The sequence below is a fragment of the Carassius auratus genome, chromosome 6 (genome assembly GCF_003368295.1).
Source record: "Carassius auratus strain Wakin chromosome 6, ASM336829v1, whole genome shotgun sequence".
In the NCBI taxonomy this organism is placed as follows: domain Eukaryota; kingdom Metazoa; phylum Chordata; class Actinopteri; order Cypriniformes; family Cyprinidae; genus Carassius; species Carassius auratus.
The window spans coordinates 28,143,591-28,161,501 of NC_039248.1; the positions used below are offsets into that span (position 1 = coordinate 28,143,591).

A 17,911-nucleotide genomic window follows, 5' to 3' on the forward strand; every position below is an offset into this window, starting at 1 on the left:
AGGGTGACTGGAAGACCCATGGTTATATTCGTCCAGCAAATGAATAGACAATCAGTGAATGATTTATCTAGATGTCCCAAGATGTTTTAATCCTTTGAAGTGCAGTGTCGGAATGTCTGTTTTTGTTTTGGTCTGTGTGATTTCGCCCACAGCCAATTTACCCAATAGAATTTCAACACTCTGGGTTGCCAGTTAATGGAAAATATTGCATATTACAACGAACGAACTGAAGGCTTTATGACCAGAGGCATATTAAAACATGGATAAATCAACTCATCCTCTTACAACGTAATGGCTTGTCACCTTACACTGTCAACTGTGATCATTCCTGTTGTGTGTGTCCTCAATCTGGCAACCCGTGAGAGCGTCAAGTCTGAGAAGGACAGGACAGAAACAACACTCTCCAATATTTTGAATTTGGACTGCAGTGCCCATTTTAACCACTATCTCTTAATATTACTTATTGCACCTTAACTAGAATGAAATGCATTTGTATAAAACAATATAAAAAATATAATTTATAAAGTAAATAATGACTAGATGGATGCTACAGAGCTGTTCCATTTCCATTTCCATGCTCACAGAAATGTATCTGAAAGTGAAGCCTCTAGTCAAGAGAGTGTAGTACTTCACTGGGAATACAGCAATTAAACATGAAGCCTTGAAAGAAGAAGCTGGAAGCACACGGACTTGTGCCTTCCCCACAAGCATATATCATCATTTAACAACCTTGGACCTCACATTAGGCTCGTCTTGAAAGGTTTATACATTATCTAAAAAAATCAATTTCTCTATGGAGAAAATGAATGGGATTTTGTACTTCTTGTTACCTACCGATGCGCTTCTATAGAGTGTGCTAATTTGTAAGAATGTTGCTGCAATTGTGTGCAATTTTTCACCATTGATATTGATTCCCCGTCCCACTCTCTCTCACTTTGTTCCTCCATGCTTACAAATTCTCAAAGCAGTGAGCAGCAACCAAAGAGTGCAAAGAGCTTTGAAGCTGGGAAAGTGTGAGGCAAGGTGAGACGGCTTATAGTGGAGAGGTGTGCAGATTCTGAACCAATCCTGTTAGCGGTCACAGACAAAGTCAAAGTTGGGGATTTTATATCTCCTGAATGAAGGAAAAAAAAGAAACAAAATATAATGTTCCAGCAATATTTGCAGACAGTGAAAGTGTCTGTGATGAGGTAGTTACTGGTGTGCATGCAGACGTCAGCATGTGCCATATTGTGCAGTGCAGCGATAGATAGTGGCTATAAAATAAGCAATACTGGTTTAAAGTAGTTCACAACACACAGTGCAGAATGAAGAAAGTCCAGTAAAACTATATAGACAATCCAATAAAATACAAAACAGAGAATGCAGTAAAAACACTTGCTGTGAAGACCAAAGGTCCATTAAAGTAAATAAGTGTTTTAATTAATCAAAATTATATATAAACATTATTAATAAATATTATATTTGAAATGTAATTTTGTATCTGTGAGCGAGTGAGTGAGTGAGGGAATTAATGATCATCAATAATCTAACAAGCCCAGAAGTTCCAGAACAAACCAGCAGTTATTTATACATTTCATTATTATTATTATATTTAAAAGTAAACATTTAAAATGTATCTTTTAATCTTAAAAAAAAAAATTAAATACAATAACAAAAATATTAATTATTATCACTCCTATGGTGAGTATTTAACGAGTAATAAAAATAAAATATTGTTTTTATATGTATTTCTAGGACTTTGCATTAATTTCAATAACCTGCTACATGTCTGACAAATTCAAAAACAGAACAAAGCTCAAACTGACTGTTCTTCCGAAAAAAAAGAAAAAAAGAACCTGCTGTATACATAGAAACATCTCACAAGAAATCCATTCAAAAGACAGTTAATCAGAACCCATGCTTTTCTGTTCCTCAGTGCATGGGTGATTATAGATAATGTATGAGAGAAGAAAGAAACGTACAAAGAGCGAGAGAAAAGGAGAGTGCACTTTCTTTCTTTCACTAAACTGCCCTCATCAGTGATCTTTGTGAGCATGCATATGTTTTCTAATTGGCGTGTTATTAATAATGAGCCCCTGTTCAGAAAGTCTCTCTCTCAGCAGGTATAAGAGAGAGCCTGGGTGAGTGTGCTAGTTGTGTGTGCTCAAAACTCCCCGACGCTCAGCATAAGACTACAAGCTGGTGATAAATTATAAAGTCAGTCAAAACCGCACACCTGAGGACTTCAGTGTCACTGACAAAATCATTTACAGCAGCCCTGTCAACTTGAAGATGACATTTTCAAATCTATGGCCTGAATTTTCCCTTTTTTTAGGTTGTGCTGACAAATCTTGCAAATCTGTCTGTCTAACATGTACATTTATTAGGGATGTAACGATATTTTGAATATAGTGGTATCGCATACTGTCTCGATATCAGTGGTCACATGATGGTATAAAACGACAGGTAAAAAGTGTAGATTTTTTAAATATATTTAAACTTATAACATAAAATGTCTTTAAAGTTGTGTTTTGGGCCATAATGTTTTGGCTCAGTATCTGTCAGACGAACTAAGACCGAAAACACAATATGGCATAATCCCTTCATCAAGTCTGCACTTCACTTTGAAACGCGCAATTCATTCAGACGATCAGCTCGTGATCCAGACTTTTCTGTGTCTCAGAATGATGAAGTGAACTTGTTTATGTCATGTGCCGTGAGTTTAGCGCGCATTTGGGAATGCTATGAAAACCAGTTATGCTTTATTTACACATTCACATAATTTCCAACATTTTAATTGGCAGATGAATAAAGCATCACAGTAGATTTGTAGTGAGACGTGTTTTTGTAAGCCTGTTTTCTCTGAAGCTGGAGCATTCAATCAAAAAGCTCTACTGGCGTTTCCTTCGAAATAAAAGCTGTCTAAAAAGTGTGGTATGAATTGCTGGCAGCTAGAGGTTTAAATGGGTAACGTTACTGCAGTCAAAATAAATATCCCTTTCAAGTGTAGAAATTAGGAAAGATGTAATTTCCCTATTGTAGTATAAAGCAAAAATAATATAACTAGAAAATATTCATTTATTTTACAATGCAACTGTTTTACAATATATGACTATTACTTTCTTAGAAAAGTGACATACAGCCAAGTATGGTGACCCATACTCAGAATTTGTGCTCTGCATTTAACCCATCCAAAGTGCACACACACAGAGCAGTGAACACACACAAACACACACACACACACTGTGAACACACACCCGGAGCAGTGGGCAGCCATTTATGCTGCGGCGCCCAGGGAGCAGTTGTGGGTTTGGTGCCTTGCTCAAAGTCGTGGTATTGCCAGCCCGAGATTTGAACCCACAACCCTAGGGTTAGGAGTCAAACTCTCTAACCACTAGGCCATGACTTCCCCATAACAATAATACTGTATAAAATTAGTTTGGCTTCTAAAACACCAGTGTGAATGGAATGAGACAGTATACCACAACTTAGAAGAAAGCTAAATAGCCTTTAAATTTCAGTTACAAGTCAAATTTGACTTTTTTTAAATATCGGAATAAATATCATATCGTGGACTTCATTTTGAGATATTATCATATCGTGAGATTATGATATTGTTACATCCCTAAAATTCATATAAATTAAAAAACAAATCAATCAATAGAATTATTAAAGCCATTTTCAACTTTAAGACAAGGTTTTGCCAAGCCAAAATTCAAAGCTGCCTTGACAAACTATTCTTTTTACTAGTACACAAAATTCGGATACATTTTACTGCATATTCTGAACTCAGTTGTGGGCTATTTTAAATGTAAAAACCAAACAAATTCTGGGTTCTGTTATTGCTTTAATCAGCAAAGTGCAGACTGTTGCTTACATGCTGTCTCTGTAAAAAGGCAAAAGTTAAAACTCATGTGTTACAGCAAAGCTTATTTGTCTTTTATTCTAACAAAAGAGAAAATTTAATTTCAGCCTCCTATTGTGACATAAAAAGCATATTCATTATACTACAAAACAAATTGAGATGGAGGCGATCTGGATAGCCATCAGCTCCAACAAACCCATCTCTGGTAAAGGAGTATATGGAAGTTGGTGAAGGCAGAGTTTATAGTTTTGACACGTTACATAAGCAGCCTCCTCAAAAGGTGTGCACTCGGCACAGCTGTCAAATCTGAGAGGCATTTGGGCGGAAGAGTTTGCTGAGTAAATATCTCACATCATGCGATGAATTTTAACAGCGTGTGGCTCAGACTACATGCTCTTGTGTCTTATCCAACTTATCCAACAGCTGCAATGAGAGATGCACGATTATTCCTCATTTAATTGACTTTTCACACTACTAATCTGATTAAGCTCACTAATCTCGTATTAATCTATAATTATCCTGTATTTTTAGATGTTATCTGAGATTGTTTATGCTGTTGACAATCTTATCAAAATGTGACTGCTTTTCTAGTTTAGTCTTCTACAAATGCATCTCTGTTCCATCACTCAGTTCTGAACTCTGCAAGCAACACAAAATAGCTTTCAAACAACTCAAACGTAATTTAAGTTGAGTTTGATGTCATAAATGTTAATAAAAACGTAATACTCTAACGCACAGATGTTGAATAACAGTCCATTTAATTGGCAGTTTTTGTCATTTTTATCAAAATACGTTAATCTCTACTGAAGATCATGTATTCTGATTATTCATTTTGTGCCTATGTCATCTTAAAAAGCTGTCTAGGTAGGCAGCTTGCTAGGTTTGAAAAAGAGCTCATATCATAACTTTATCCATTAAACTTAACAAAAATATCCCTATAGGCAAGTGGCTCCTCAGACAAAATAATTCAGTAAGTTATGAAACTCAGCTACATTCCTGAAAAAGTTTCTGGCTTATGAAGTTAAGTTTGGTTTTTAAAGCTCCAGCTGAGGACATCACAATGAAGGATGATCTTGTTTCACAACAGAGACTCTTGGGAGAGAGAGAGAGCAGCATGAGGGACAAAACAGCTCTATCTTCCAAAGGTTGAGCTCCTGTCTCTATTAGTAAAGCCTCATTGACTATGACCAATAAACATTTACATCAACAAAAATACCATGTCATCTGCAAGAGGCTCTGACAAAATCAGCAACTGAGAACGACTTAAATATCCATCCATAACAAAACATAAACTCATTAAAAACTTAAAGAAACGATTACTTTCAAGTATATGAGAGAATAGTTTACCCAATAAGAATCAAATCTGTCATCATTTACTCACCCTGGTGTTGTTTACTCACAGTTCCTGAATACCACTTCCTAGCAGGGTTTTGGCAGGATGTCCCCCTTCCATTTAACCATTATTAACTATATATTGTTGTATTATAAATAAATATGATATGTACTGTATTGCTACCTTAAATATATACTATATAGCCTACACAAAACAAGTGTACATGAAAAAGATGATTCTATTAAATTGAAACTGAAAGTGTTATTTTAGAGCAGTGATGTATAGGCTAATCACAATTTAGAAGTGAAACACATCTGAGGTACTTTAAAAAAAAAAAAAAGGTCTTGTGTGTCACAGGTCGTTGAGGAATGAGAACAGCAAATAAAGATACATCATTCAAAACAGACTTTACTGAGACTTCAGACTTGGTACAGCACATTATCATAAGCTAACAACCGACGAAGGATGGAACAGAATCAGAACTAGAAGTACACACATGGTAAATGAGAGAACTAAGCAGGAACAGCTGGACAAGGATTAACTAATCAGAAACCATGGTAAATAATGAGAGCTGATAACAGTCGTGACAGGAACTAAACTGGACATAATCGTAAAAGTGTGCTTGCTTTTTGAATTTGAATACAAACTTCTTTGCTTTTTTATTATTATTTACTGTACGCACAAATTCCAAGTGTTGCAACAGAGCTCATGCTTTTTTTAAACTCTATAAAACGGTGAATGATCTGTCCAGAAATTATGCTGGTCCATAAAACAAGTATATATTTAGAATACAGTACATTGCAATCGCTCCAAAATAAATGGCGACACCTTACACACCTGCAATAGGAGCTGTAGACTTTAGCTATTTAGCCTTTTGCTTCAGCACCTGAATGAATGGATGTGTTCGTTACGGCAAATATTTAGAATATTCATCTAAAGAAAACCATTTTCATGAGCCCTAACGGTGCTATGTTAGAACTGCAGAGCTGCTACCAAAATGGATCTGCATAATGCATTTTTATTTTCATTGAGGAAACAAAAGCAAAAATACAAATATGGAGTTTGACAGCAGCAACACTTCGTCCTAAAGGTTTCGCTGACTCTTACTGCACTCTCTGGACACTATAGTGCCAAGATTCCCTTTAGCGAGGGTTGGATTAATTAAAGATTAATTAAACTGCCAGAAACCTTTATTTATTATGACAAATAGCCCAAAGAATGTTGTAGAGGAAGCGTCAGGGCTTATTTTGGGGACGACAATGATGAATTTAATCAACTGTGCTAACATTTTCGAAATTTATACCACTTAACACTGTAATCCTCTTCCTGGAGTTCAGCATAAACATGGTTATAGCTTGCGGGGAGTGAGCATTTGTTGCAGAACTATTATGAACAGTTAAAGACTTAATTCCTGGGATCCTTGACAACATTTTTGGGGAATAATAAAGCATTCTGAACTATAAATAGTGAATTCCAGGAGAGATACGAGTTGAATTGAGCCTTGCAATTTTTTATAGTGTGGTGGAGACAAAAGGCCCCAAGGGCAGCTGCTGAACACAGTCAGAAACATTATAAGGAGAATCAGAAAACACAGAAAAATTGAATGTGAAAAATCGCAACACTCATCGTGGCAGGGGTATGAAGAAAGTTCTTGCCTTTCAATTATCCAAAGCCAATTGGGCATCAGCTGCTCTATAGAACAGTTATAACACCAGCATTGCATGCACAGCTGAACCAACCTGAAAATGACAGTTTTATAGTGTGATTTGAGCTAAAAATTTGATTTGCCATAAATGATGGACACATCAAGAACATCTACTACTGGCTAAAAGGCGGTTCTCTAACTTTATGTCTTAACCTGCTGGACAGACTACAGTTCTTCCATCCCAATGCCATTGTGATGTATCCCTATCTACAAGCAGAAGGAGATGGATACATTTTATAGTGTTTTTTTTTTTTTTTTTTATAATATAAATTTCACAAATCTGACTTGTGATGCAGGCTGGAATCATGAATAACACCATGTTCATTTATTCAGACCAGAGAAGAACCTGTCCCCTGACTGAGCCTGTATTCCCCAAGGTATTTATTTTTTATTTTTTTCAGTCACCTGATGTAATGTGGGTTCCTTGCTTTCGGCTTGCTTAAAAAAACTTTATTTAGTAATATTTTCATATTGACTGCACTAAAACCATTGGATGAGATTTTAATAATGCCACTACTGTAGAGCTGCTTGATTCAAGGCTTTTCAGAATGTATTAATTTTATATTAAGTTATTGAACTGAACTGAATCAACATTAAACTGAATTGAGCGGAATAACAACACTATTGTTTTTTATAGAGCTGCTTATATATGAATAGTACTTATATTTGATTAACTTTAAACTTTAACCATAATAAATGTTTTTATTTACTTCATTTATTGGCTAATAATTACATCTGGAAACCTTTCTATATTTCAAATTCAAGAGGTCCAGATTTCCTGTGAATACTGATTTCACTTTGTCTGAATTAATATAGTGCACAAAGAGTACTTTTGTGTTATTTTTATCCTTTCAAGATCCATTTTGCTGTAAATGCATGAACAAATTACCAGTACATTCTTAAAAAAATAATAATAATAAAATTATCGCTGTGTGTTCCACACAAAATGGAAGTAAAACAGGTTTGGAACAACATGAGAGTGAGTAAACGATGACAGAATTTTCATTTCTGGGTGAACCATTGCTTTAATACCTGGATAAATATCATTAGAGGAAAGTAAAGGCTGTGGAAAATACTTTTCTGAAATGTCACATAAGCGACACAGGTTATTACCTTCCCAGCAGAACGCTGGGTTCACAGTGACGGAGAGCCATGCCTGGTTTACCGTGGTGCATCCCATCAAAAGCCTGACACTGAAAAAAATGGAATGAGTTTCTGTAAAAACTGGGGACATAACCTTTGCGCTCTCAAACAGCGAACTCCATTTTCCCACCTCATTGCTCTCAATATGATTGATCTTCCCATTACATGAGGACACAGGGATCAAATAAAACATTACTAATGGAGACAGTCCCAGGGAGTGTACAGAGGGCTCAGGTTCGCCCCCTACTGGGACTGATAAACTATGAATGCATAATGCTATTTAACTGCAGAGTGGATCACAGGTGGGTTGAGAAATGAAGGTAAGTCTTTGGAATCATGGGACTAACTCATAAAAACTAAATGTTTAGGCAGCAAAAATAGGCATCCTGATGTGAAATTTATTAATGGAATATTATTACAACCTATTTTCTATTTGAATATATTTGACTTTTGAATATATTTACTTTTTTTTCTGTGATGGCAAAGCTTTATTTTCAGCATCATTACTCCGGTCTCAGTGTCACATGATCATTCTAAAATTCTAAAATCTAAAATGCGGATTTGAATATTTCTTAAGAAACATGTCTTATTATTGGCAGTGCTGAAAATAGATGTATTGGTTAATATTTCGTGGAAATTATGATACATTTTTTTCAGGATTTTTTGAAAGTGAAAAAAACAGCATTTATTTGAAATAATTTATATTGTATCAGTATAAATGTCTTTACTGTCACTTTTGTAAGGCCATAAGAAAATAATTTTTCCTTGAATTCTGTTTTATATTCTTTTGCCAATTGTTTTTTTCTGAATTATTTTTCCCCTTTTTTTATTTTTCTTGACACTAAAGTTTAATGATCAAAAAGCATGCAAATTTATTCCATCTCTTCTGTTTTCATTTTTCTGGATTCCATTTCAAGTTTAATTACATTGAAATACTCAAGAAGCATGTCTAATCAACCAAAACTTTCAAACTTAACCAACTTTTTTATAACAATAGGGCCCTATTAAGTTTTTTCAGAAATTCTAACAATTTTTAGATAATTTTAACATTTAAAATGTAATTAATCTTTTAAATCTTTTAGTCTAGCCCTTAAAAACATGCTATTTTTGCTACTTTAGAAACTATATTCCTCAATGGACTGTATTACTGTAGTAACAGCAGTTCTGTCACAATTTCTTCAAGTTAAGCCAAACTTTTATTTTGACAAGATGTTGTAATGTGTGTTATATGGTGATAGTTCTTCTGAAATGAAAGGGTAAAATGAAATGGACTCTCAGAACCACTCTGCAGATGAAGTACTCAGTACATGCAGACTTCATTTTCAAATAAGTCATTTTGCACTTTAATACTCACATGATACTAGTTGCCATTCGATTCATTGTACAGCCCTACTTTTGATTAATTCATTCAAAATTTGCCATATTATGTTCCATCCTGCATTATACAGTAAATTCTATTTTGTGACTGGATTCCCCAATTCAGTCTTCTGATTAATTGAATGCAAAAATGCTGAATAAAAGTATTTAAAAAAGTCAAACATAAAAAATATCACCTGGTAGAGTGGTACAATCAGTAACTTGGACCATTTTTATAGATCTCTCTGAATTTCACCCTCAACATCCCCAATTTCTTGTCTTATCTGCTCTCTCTGCAGCAATCAAGCGGTAAGCGTTTCTCTCCTTGCCCCCTTTTTATCATTCCCCTCACGGCAGCGCTGATGGAGTGAAATGCTTTCTCCCGCCGTCCTCATCATGACCGCCCATTCCTCGTCCCACCTTACTTTGCTTTCATGTTTTGTTGCCTCCCCTCATTTACCCTCGAGGGAAGTGTAAGAGGGCATGCTTACATTTGTAGCTCAGACAAAAATACATTCAGAATTTCGCAGTGGTTGCAGGATGACTGTGTGAGCACATCATTGTCAAGTGTCGCTTTTGGCTAGAATTCTGTTGACTTGTGCCAAAACAGTGACATACACCAGTTGTACGGTCCATGTTCAAACCCAACTTCAAGACTGTGGTGCACATGTGAAAATCATTAGAAATGAGCCAGTCCTCAGAAACCTCGTCTCAAATGCCTAAGCAGTTCCCATGGCAATGGCAATTCCTTTGGGTGTATTGGGACACCGCATTTTGAAGGTTGAGGAAAGACTTCTGCAATAATGTGCCATGCAAATCCTCGATTCAGTTAAGCTGAGCACACACCTGCTGTTATATTAGCATGGCTAAAGTTATGACTTCTATAAACTATGTAAACAAGAAGCTAATATAGAGCAATATAATATTCTTTGAATAAAAATGGGTAAATAAGGAAAAGATTGCATTTTGATTTCTCCGAAATTTTAATAATCATAACCGCAGTAAGATGCAGAATTAAATGAAGAAAGAAAAAACGTTAAGAGAGAATGTAGGCAAGTCAAAATAGTGGAAATGTGTTTGAGACCCTTACTGAATGACAATCAGTTGTGATTGTTGGTGTAAAATGATCTGTAATGCACTGCCACCTGTTTAGCACATATTTAGTAAAAAAAAAAAAAAAAACACATGCACACGCTAATACAGATCCCCCTTTTGGTGTGATTTTCTGCAGCAGTGGCAAAAACAGGAAATTAAACATTACATTTCTGCCTTTAGCCTGATTTTTTTTTTTTTTTTTTTTATGAAGAGTATTATTTTAAATCAGACTAAAATTGAAAATTACAGACAGGAACATTGTCAGAGCAAATGTTTACATGCCTACAATTTGTGGAAGAAAAAAAACTACTAGTTTATATATATTGGCTTGTTTTTATATTTATTATAGATATAGTGCTCTTCTAACTAATAATTTATATTCTGTGTACATTTATAGATTGTTCTTCAAGTTGTTACAATGAAACAAAAACTAGTTATGCCATTTAAAATAAGAGGCACTTACAGTAGCTATACTACAATTATACATAAAATAAAAAAAATATGAATTTAATTATTATTTTAATAAAGTATTTACACACACACACACACAAACAAGCATTTAATTGTATTACACTAATGCTACTTATTGGAAAAGAGATGCTATCACACTACTAAAAAAAGTATTTACTAGGTAAGTTGCTGTTTGGTTTGTACTACAGGTTTAAGGTGTGTGACACACTTGAGACACACAGATCTTATGTTTAGCAGCATAAAATAACAGTGCATGGGGAAGGGTGATGTGTTTGTGTGTGTGTGTGTGTGTGTGTGATGTCGGACAGCAGGGGCGCTACTGATGTCTGATGCCACCACAGCTTGAGGGCAAATGGAGATGCCTGTCTGGGGCTCAGGGGCATCTTTCTCTCTCTCTCTCTCATGCACACACACACACACACACAAGCCGGCATAGCTTGTCACTTCATGTTGGAATGAAGACTGAAAACATCTAGCTGGAAAACTGTGTGTCATGTGTTTACAAACGCTTATAGTCATGGTGATAACAGCCAGCAATGATATGAATAAATATATACCAGCATATCCTCACCTTTAGCATAGCAACAAACTGAGCTTGTGGGTATGTGTGTCAGCTGGAGAAGGTGTGTGGCGAGAGCCAAATGCCGCAGGAACCGTAGGTCAAAGCAATTCACCCTCAGATAATTAAAGGTAGATACACTCTTGACCTTCTTGTGCGTGTGTTTGCAGCCATATTTGTGAGCCTACATGTTGCTTAGTACTCTTTACAAAGAAAATGTTGCATGCTTAACAGCTATAAGAGTCAAAATGCTTTAAAGTCATGGCATGTTGACTTCTGTTCATTCCTAAATAGAGTTAATTATAATCACTACTCTCTAACCCTAAACCCCTTTGATTAAAATATTACTTCACTTACTGTAGTACTAAACCTTTTCCCTGAATAATATCTTCCCAGTTCAGCTTTGGAATGTTATAATCAGTTTAATGTGAGACATTTTCAGAACTTTAGCCTACATAAGTATAGGAAATTAAGTACTGATTTGTTTTTTCTATTATCAGCCACGCATACTAACAAATTATGGTATAACTATGTATATATGACCATAGGTCAAGTCTGAAAAATGATCATGGTACATATAAAAACAAGCTTATAAAAACATCTCAGAGTTGTCCCGCCTAAAATTATTATTTCATTCACATCGGATGAAGTGATTATTTTCTCTTTAATACATAATACTTTATGCCAACTTTTTTTTTAATGAGTCCACTATGTTAGCAATAATAATAACAACATTACTTGTGTGATGCAAAGGGTTGCCAGGTTTTCACAACAAAACCTGCCCAATTGCTACTCAAAACAAACCTAAAACCAGCCCAAACTAACCATGTTTCGAGGGTGGTCCCCCTGTAAAAATTCCATTTCGAAAGGATAAAATAAACGTTATTTCAACAGTGATAAAGTAGCCCAATTCCACTGGAAAACCGCGGGCTTGGCAACGCTGTGATGGACAGTAATTTCTACAATGGACACAAGTGCTGACACAACAGATTAAAGTTGTCTAATTTGTCTCCATGCTATTTTAATAGTAAGGCTTTCCTATGTGCATACATATCCTTACAAGTACAATTTTAGCTGTATTAGTTGTGTCTCCTTCTAAAATTGCGCTTAAAAAAGAATTATAATTAATTAATGATTATAATTTAATGTTAGGCCCCATTTATTATATACTAATAAATAATCATATGTCAAATAATTTGCAGTTTTAAAAAGTAAAAAAAAAATGCTAAATTGTTTAGATAAAAAGGGACAAATAATTACATAAATGTAATCCTAATTCAAGCAAACTAATAACAAAAAAAAGTCATCCCATCTGTCGCAGCTGCAGAACTGAGACTAATAATAATAATAATAATAATAATAATAATTAATAACTATAAATAAGCAGATTTATATGTTCTGCCGCAAGTTTACATACTTGAACATGGTTTTCTCATGGTTTATTGTTGAGCTACGAGCTCCTCACTGATTATTTGTGTCATTCACTGTGAAAATCATTCACAGTTCTTGAATGGAAAACGTTCAGTGCGATGTGGGAACACATTAGCTATTATAGCACTCCTTACTTACATATACAGATTACATAAAAAGAGATTATTTGTTTTTCACTTCATTTTAAAAGTAGACATTTCAAGCTTTTTATACATATATTTCTCCTGTCTTTGAGGCAAGTATTCGCTGAGATTCGGGTCGTTTTATTTTTGCATCTACAGATACAGAGATGGCAGGGAAGGCACTCGCTTTATTTTCTTTATTCTACAAAAGCACAGCGTTTTGTGGTTATTATGTGTTTATACAAATAAAAGTAGACTCTTTACAGATTCGTTTGATGTGTTGCTCTTATTTGTACGATCAAAACTGCAAGTGTAATTTAAGTTCTTTTCAGCGTTATCAGGAGATTATGCCACAAAACGCATATCCACGTTTGTCGACCCTTGAGGGTTAAATACTGAAAGCACTCTTTGTCTGTAATACATTTCTATGCTGTTTTTTATTATTTGCTACTTGCTTGTATGTTCTGAAGATACATTAGTTGAAAATTCTGCTTAACGTGGACCATTTTCCATTCTTTTGCACATGCAATATGGAACAATAATTGTTTTGTTCCATTTGAACATGTGTGATGGAAATATCAAAAACAGCCCCTCTCCGTTTGCCTTCTATTCTGTAGATCTCCATTTCCCGCGGTCCTATAGAATAATAAACACACTATTAGCGCACATATTTATCACACACTACACCAACCTGCCCTCAAATCTCCCACTGAAGCTCTTTAATGAGGGTCTAACACTGACTTCAGCCCTCAGTGTGAGTGTGTGTGTGTATGTGGTGGGTGTTTGACAGGAAGACCTAATCACTGGGATACATCAAAGGGCCAGGCCCGCTCTCACTGAGACGAATTCTAGCTCTAGAGAGACTAACATTCCAGCACTATACATTATACATGAGATTAGACCCGAGCCTCAGAGCCCTTAATGAATAGCAAGAGAAAGTAGAGAAGTATTCTGCAAACCGTGAAGTATACAATGAGACATGCTGCTGCAACATCACATCAACAGCGCACACTCACATTTCTAAGGGTAAATCAACATTCATCATTAATTAGTAGCTCATTAAGGAGAGGCTTACCAGATAAACATGGTAAACAGCCTTTTATATCTGCCTCTGCCTTTACCACAGATCCACACACACACCGGAGAAAATCACGGTGGATTATGGTGTAGACGGGAAAACTAGACATAAATAACAAAAGACTGAGAAACGAATGAATATGTATGACGGTGAAATGACCTTTAAAAGCTGCATATCAAGTCTTAACAGTGCGGATCACTTGCCTAAATGGACTATACAGGTGTGTGTGTGTGTGTGTGTGTGTGTGTGTGTGTGTGTGTGTGTGTGTGTGTGTGTGTGTGTGTGTGTGTGTGTGTGTGTGTGTGTGTGTGTGTGTGTGTGTGTGTGTGTCCGGTTTGACAATCATTTCATTTGAATTTTTTTTTTTTTTTAGCAGGGTTTAAAAATAAGGATTGTGCGATGTAAGAGTGTCAGCCAGTTGACAGTTCTGCAGTATCACTATATCTCACATACACTGAACACTTACATATGATTTTATGCTTTGCAAGCTTAATTATTGGGTTGTTGTTGCACATTTTGCTGATTTAAATACTGTACTACTCAAAAATATAAATAAATTACCATTGTATGTCATATTTTCCACAAAAGTGTTTTTATTTTTATAATTAAGTGTAGATTAGTGGTATAATATCAGCTATTACAGCAAATGAATAGGCTAGGATTGATTTCTTTGAGAAAAACTTAAATATGTATAAAATATAATACATTGCCAAAAATATTAATAAATATATATAATTTTCGCTTGCATGTTTGCTGCATGATTTATTAGAAACTTAGTAAAAATAAAAAATAATAATATGCATATATATATATATATATATATATATATATATATATATATATATATATATATATATATATACTAAAAGGAACTAAAAGGAAACAAATCAATTTCGATTTGAGATTTACATTTAATCTTTTAAATTTCAGATCACTTACTATAACTGCAGCTGAAACAACTCTGTATTTGCATCATGTTTTTAAAACCCTATGATATCCTTAACTCTTTCCCTGCCAGCATTTATTTTATTTTTTTTAAGTTGCCAGCCACCGCAAGCGATTTTGATGACTTTCACAAAAATGTGATGGCCTCCAGTATACTTTGCTATAGAATTATTTGAATATGCAATACATCAAAAGAAAGATCATGGCCTCTACTTTAAAAAAAATTACAATTAAAAATTGAAAATAATGAAAGTAAAGTGAAACGAATGAACACCTATAAGCTTCAGCTATCTAAATAGCATGCAAAAATCTGCCACCTTTATATACAGCAGCTTTGAAAAAGGCATATTTTACATGTTTTCTGTGGTATAAAACTTATCATATGCCACTGTTATTAGTTAATATAACTTCTAATGCCATCTGGCAAATAAGACACTTACAAATTAATACACTTTATGAATGCACATAAAAAAAGAGAGAAAGTAGTTTGTTTGTGTGTGTGTGTGTGTGTGTGTGTGTTTTCATTGTTACATTTTTTTACACATCTATTTGGTCTTTTTTTCTAACCATCAAGTGTCAGTCCCTCTCAATGCCATAAGTTTTTAACCCACTAATTTTATTTTGTGCTGAGCAGAAATTTTTTTTTTACCAGGTTTGAAACAAACCTGAATGATAAAAATAAATTTGGATGAACTGTGCCTTTAAACAAACATGGTCCATAGCTAATGTTCTTCCCATCCCTCTCATATATAGTGTAGTTCAGTTATGTATCACCACAAGCTTTTGTGTGAAGCGACTGTGCTGCAGTGAGACAGACAGCATTAGGCTTTTAAAATCTATACATGAGTCCATTTAGCACACTGCTAAATAAATCTACCTTCTCTCAGAGGAGTCTAGCATGACCGCTAAAGAGCAAACATCAGGACATCTGCTAGTGCAAGTGCTCAGGCAATGATCTCTTCAAAATCGGTCCACTTTTCCACTGACTGGGTTGCTTTTTTTACAGGAAAAAAATCAAAATCAAACCCCTTCCCATATCCCAGACCAACACTGAAATATTGACTACACATTGAATATGACAGTATATTCACATTGTATAAGCTACTATGCAGTAAAATGAACACCTTTGGAAAAGGGAAGCTTTCAAATAATATACCTTTAAACACAGGCATACTTGTTTGTTTTGACGGGACAGTTAGTGAATTGTGAAAAGTAATAAATGAATTAGTAATAAAATGAATATTACTATTACTGTCCGTTCTAAAATCTGAATCAAAATTCATTCATTTCCCTGTAAAAAAAAAAAAAAAAAAAAAATCTAAAAAAAATTAAAATTCTTTAAATAAAAATAAAATAAAATAAAGAAAGTTTAGTGTGTGTTTTGCAAGAAAATGCAATTTCTGTAATTCTAATATGTGTTAAACCTGTTACTTGTCATTTCTTGGTAATTATTTGTGAATTTACTAGCAATTTTGAAAAAAAAAAAAAAAAGTTTTTAATCTCTCAAAAATGTTCACAAAAAATCTTTGTGGATGTGTTCGAAAAAATAATAATAATAAAAAATCATTGAATCAATTAAAATTATTAAATTACATTCAGGAAAAACAATGTATTAAACAGTATTTTTTCACTACATTTTCAAATCTACTTGAAAACTATGTCTCAAAATCTATTAAAGTTGGCAATTTCTCATTATTACTCATTCTTTATAATTTAGTAATTCCTAAAATGTATATAGGCTATTAGATTGAAAAATGTAGATATATTTTTCACTATATTGCCCAGCCCTACTTGTTGTTGAGCACTACTAAATATGAATCCCTTACAGCTGAGGATGTGTGACCTACTTAGGACTCTCTCTCTCTCTCTCTCTCTCTCTGTTTCTCGTCTCTCTCCCTCGGTTAACTCTGGAAGGTAGTGCCTGTGGGTTCCACTCTGACATCAAAGGTCTGTTTGCCACCACTCCTTTTAGTGCTCACTGGAAACAAAAAAAAGTCTGTAACTAAAATGTTACTCAATGTGTGCAGACCCGTGTGGTACAGCAGTCCACCATTGATTATTCAGCAGCTGATAAACAAGATTTGGCTAATGTGGTCTCGTCAGTGGTGTGTACAGACCTCCGGAGGGGCAGGGGTTAAGTGAAGTTGCTAGGGCACAATCGTGGTCTTGGGTGTTCCACTCGGTAGAAATGGCAGTTCAGGGGTACATAGAGTGGATCAAAAGGGCACATTAGCATCGGGCAATTAAAGGGCAGGGGCTCGAGCCAATCCGGCTAGAGTGGTTTCAAGGGTGTGGCTAGGGTGGCCAAGTCAAAAGAGCCGTATCACAAGTATCACTGAAGGAGGGAATCAAGCCATATCTAGGGACCAGAATAAGTCTATTTTTTGCCCTTTTTAAAATCCACTAAGTCTGATTCTTAGAAAAGTAATATCACATCTCTCCTCAAGCCATATAGTTTGAGGTATCTTCCATATTTGACACACAAACGGAGCGGGATGAGCTTACATGCCAAAGCTTATTAACATTGAAAATGATTATCGAATGAACTGGATAACAGAATCGATTTCCCACTCACAGATGGCTGCACAGCACTATGGGAAACCAGGTTATTCTGTCTACTTGCCCAAATGTAAATTATATGATTATTATCATCTCATTTTGAGAACATTTTCAAAAAAAACAGGTGAAATGAAATAGCCAGAACAAGTATCAAAAACATGGACCATGTGCGCAGTAGCATTCTAGTATATTACACTTACTGAAGTTATACAGCATGTATCTTAGTGTGACCTAACAATGCACTTGATCTTGCATTTCTATTAAGAA

At 34.9% G+C, this 17,911-nt stretch overlaps 1 protein-coding gene and 1 pseudogene across 1 annotated transcript in view; one reads left to right on the forward strand and one right to left on the reverse strand.

Moving 5' to 3' along the window:
- LOC113089068 (membrane-associated guanylate kinase, WW and PDZ domain-containing protein 3-like) overlaps window positions 1–8,221 on the reverse strand; it is a 53,983-nt gene extending 45,762 nt beyond the window's left edge. Inside the window, exons 1-2 of the mRNA XM_026255924.1 lie at window positions 8,159–8,221; window positions 7,999–8,078 (exon numbers count right to left, since the gene is read on the reverse strand). Of these exons, the coding sequence (XP_026111709.1) occupies window positions 7,999–8,078; window positions 8,159–8,221 (143 nt within the window). The remainder of the gene's footprint in view (window positions 1–7,998; window positions 8,079–8,158) is intronic.
- A 121-nt stretch (window positions 8,222–8,342) lies between these two features.
- The window catches only part of LOC113089084 (immunoglobulin-like and fibronectin type III domain-containing protein 1), a 22,930-nt pseudogene continuing 13,361 nt past the window's right edge, over window positions 8,343–17,911 (forward strand).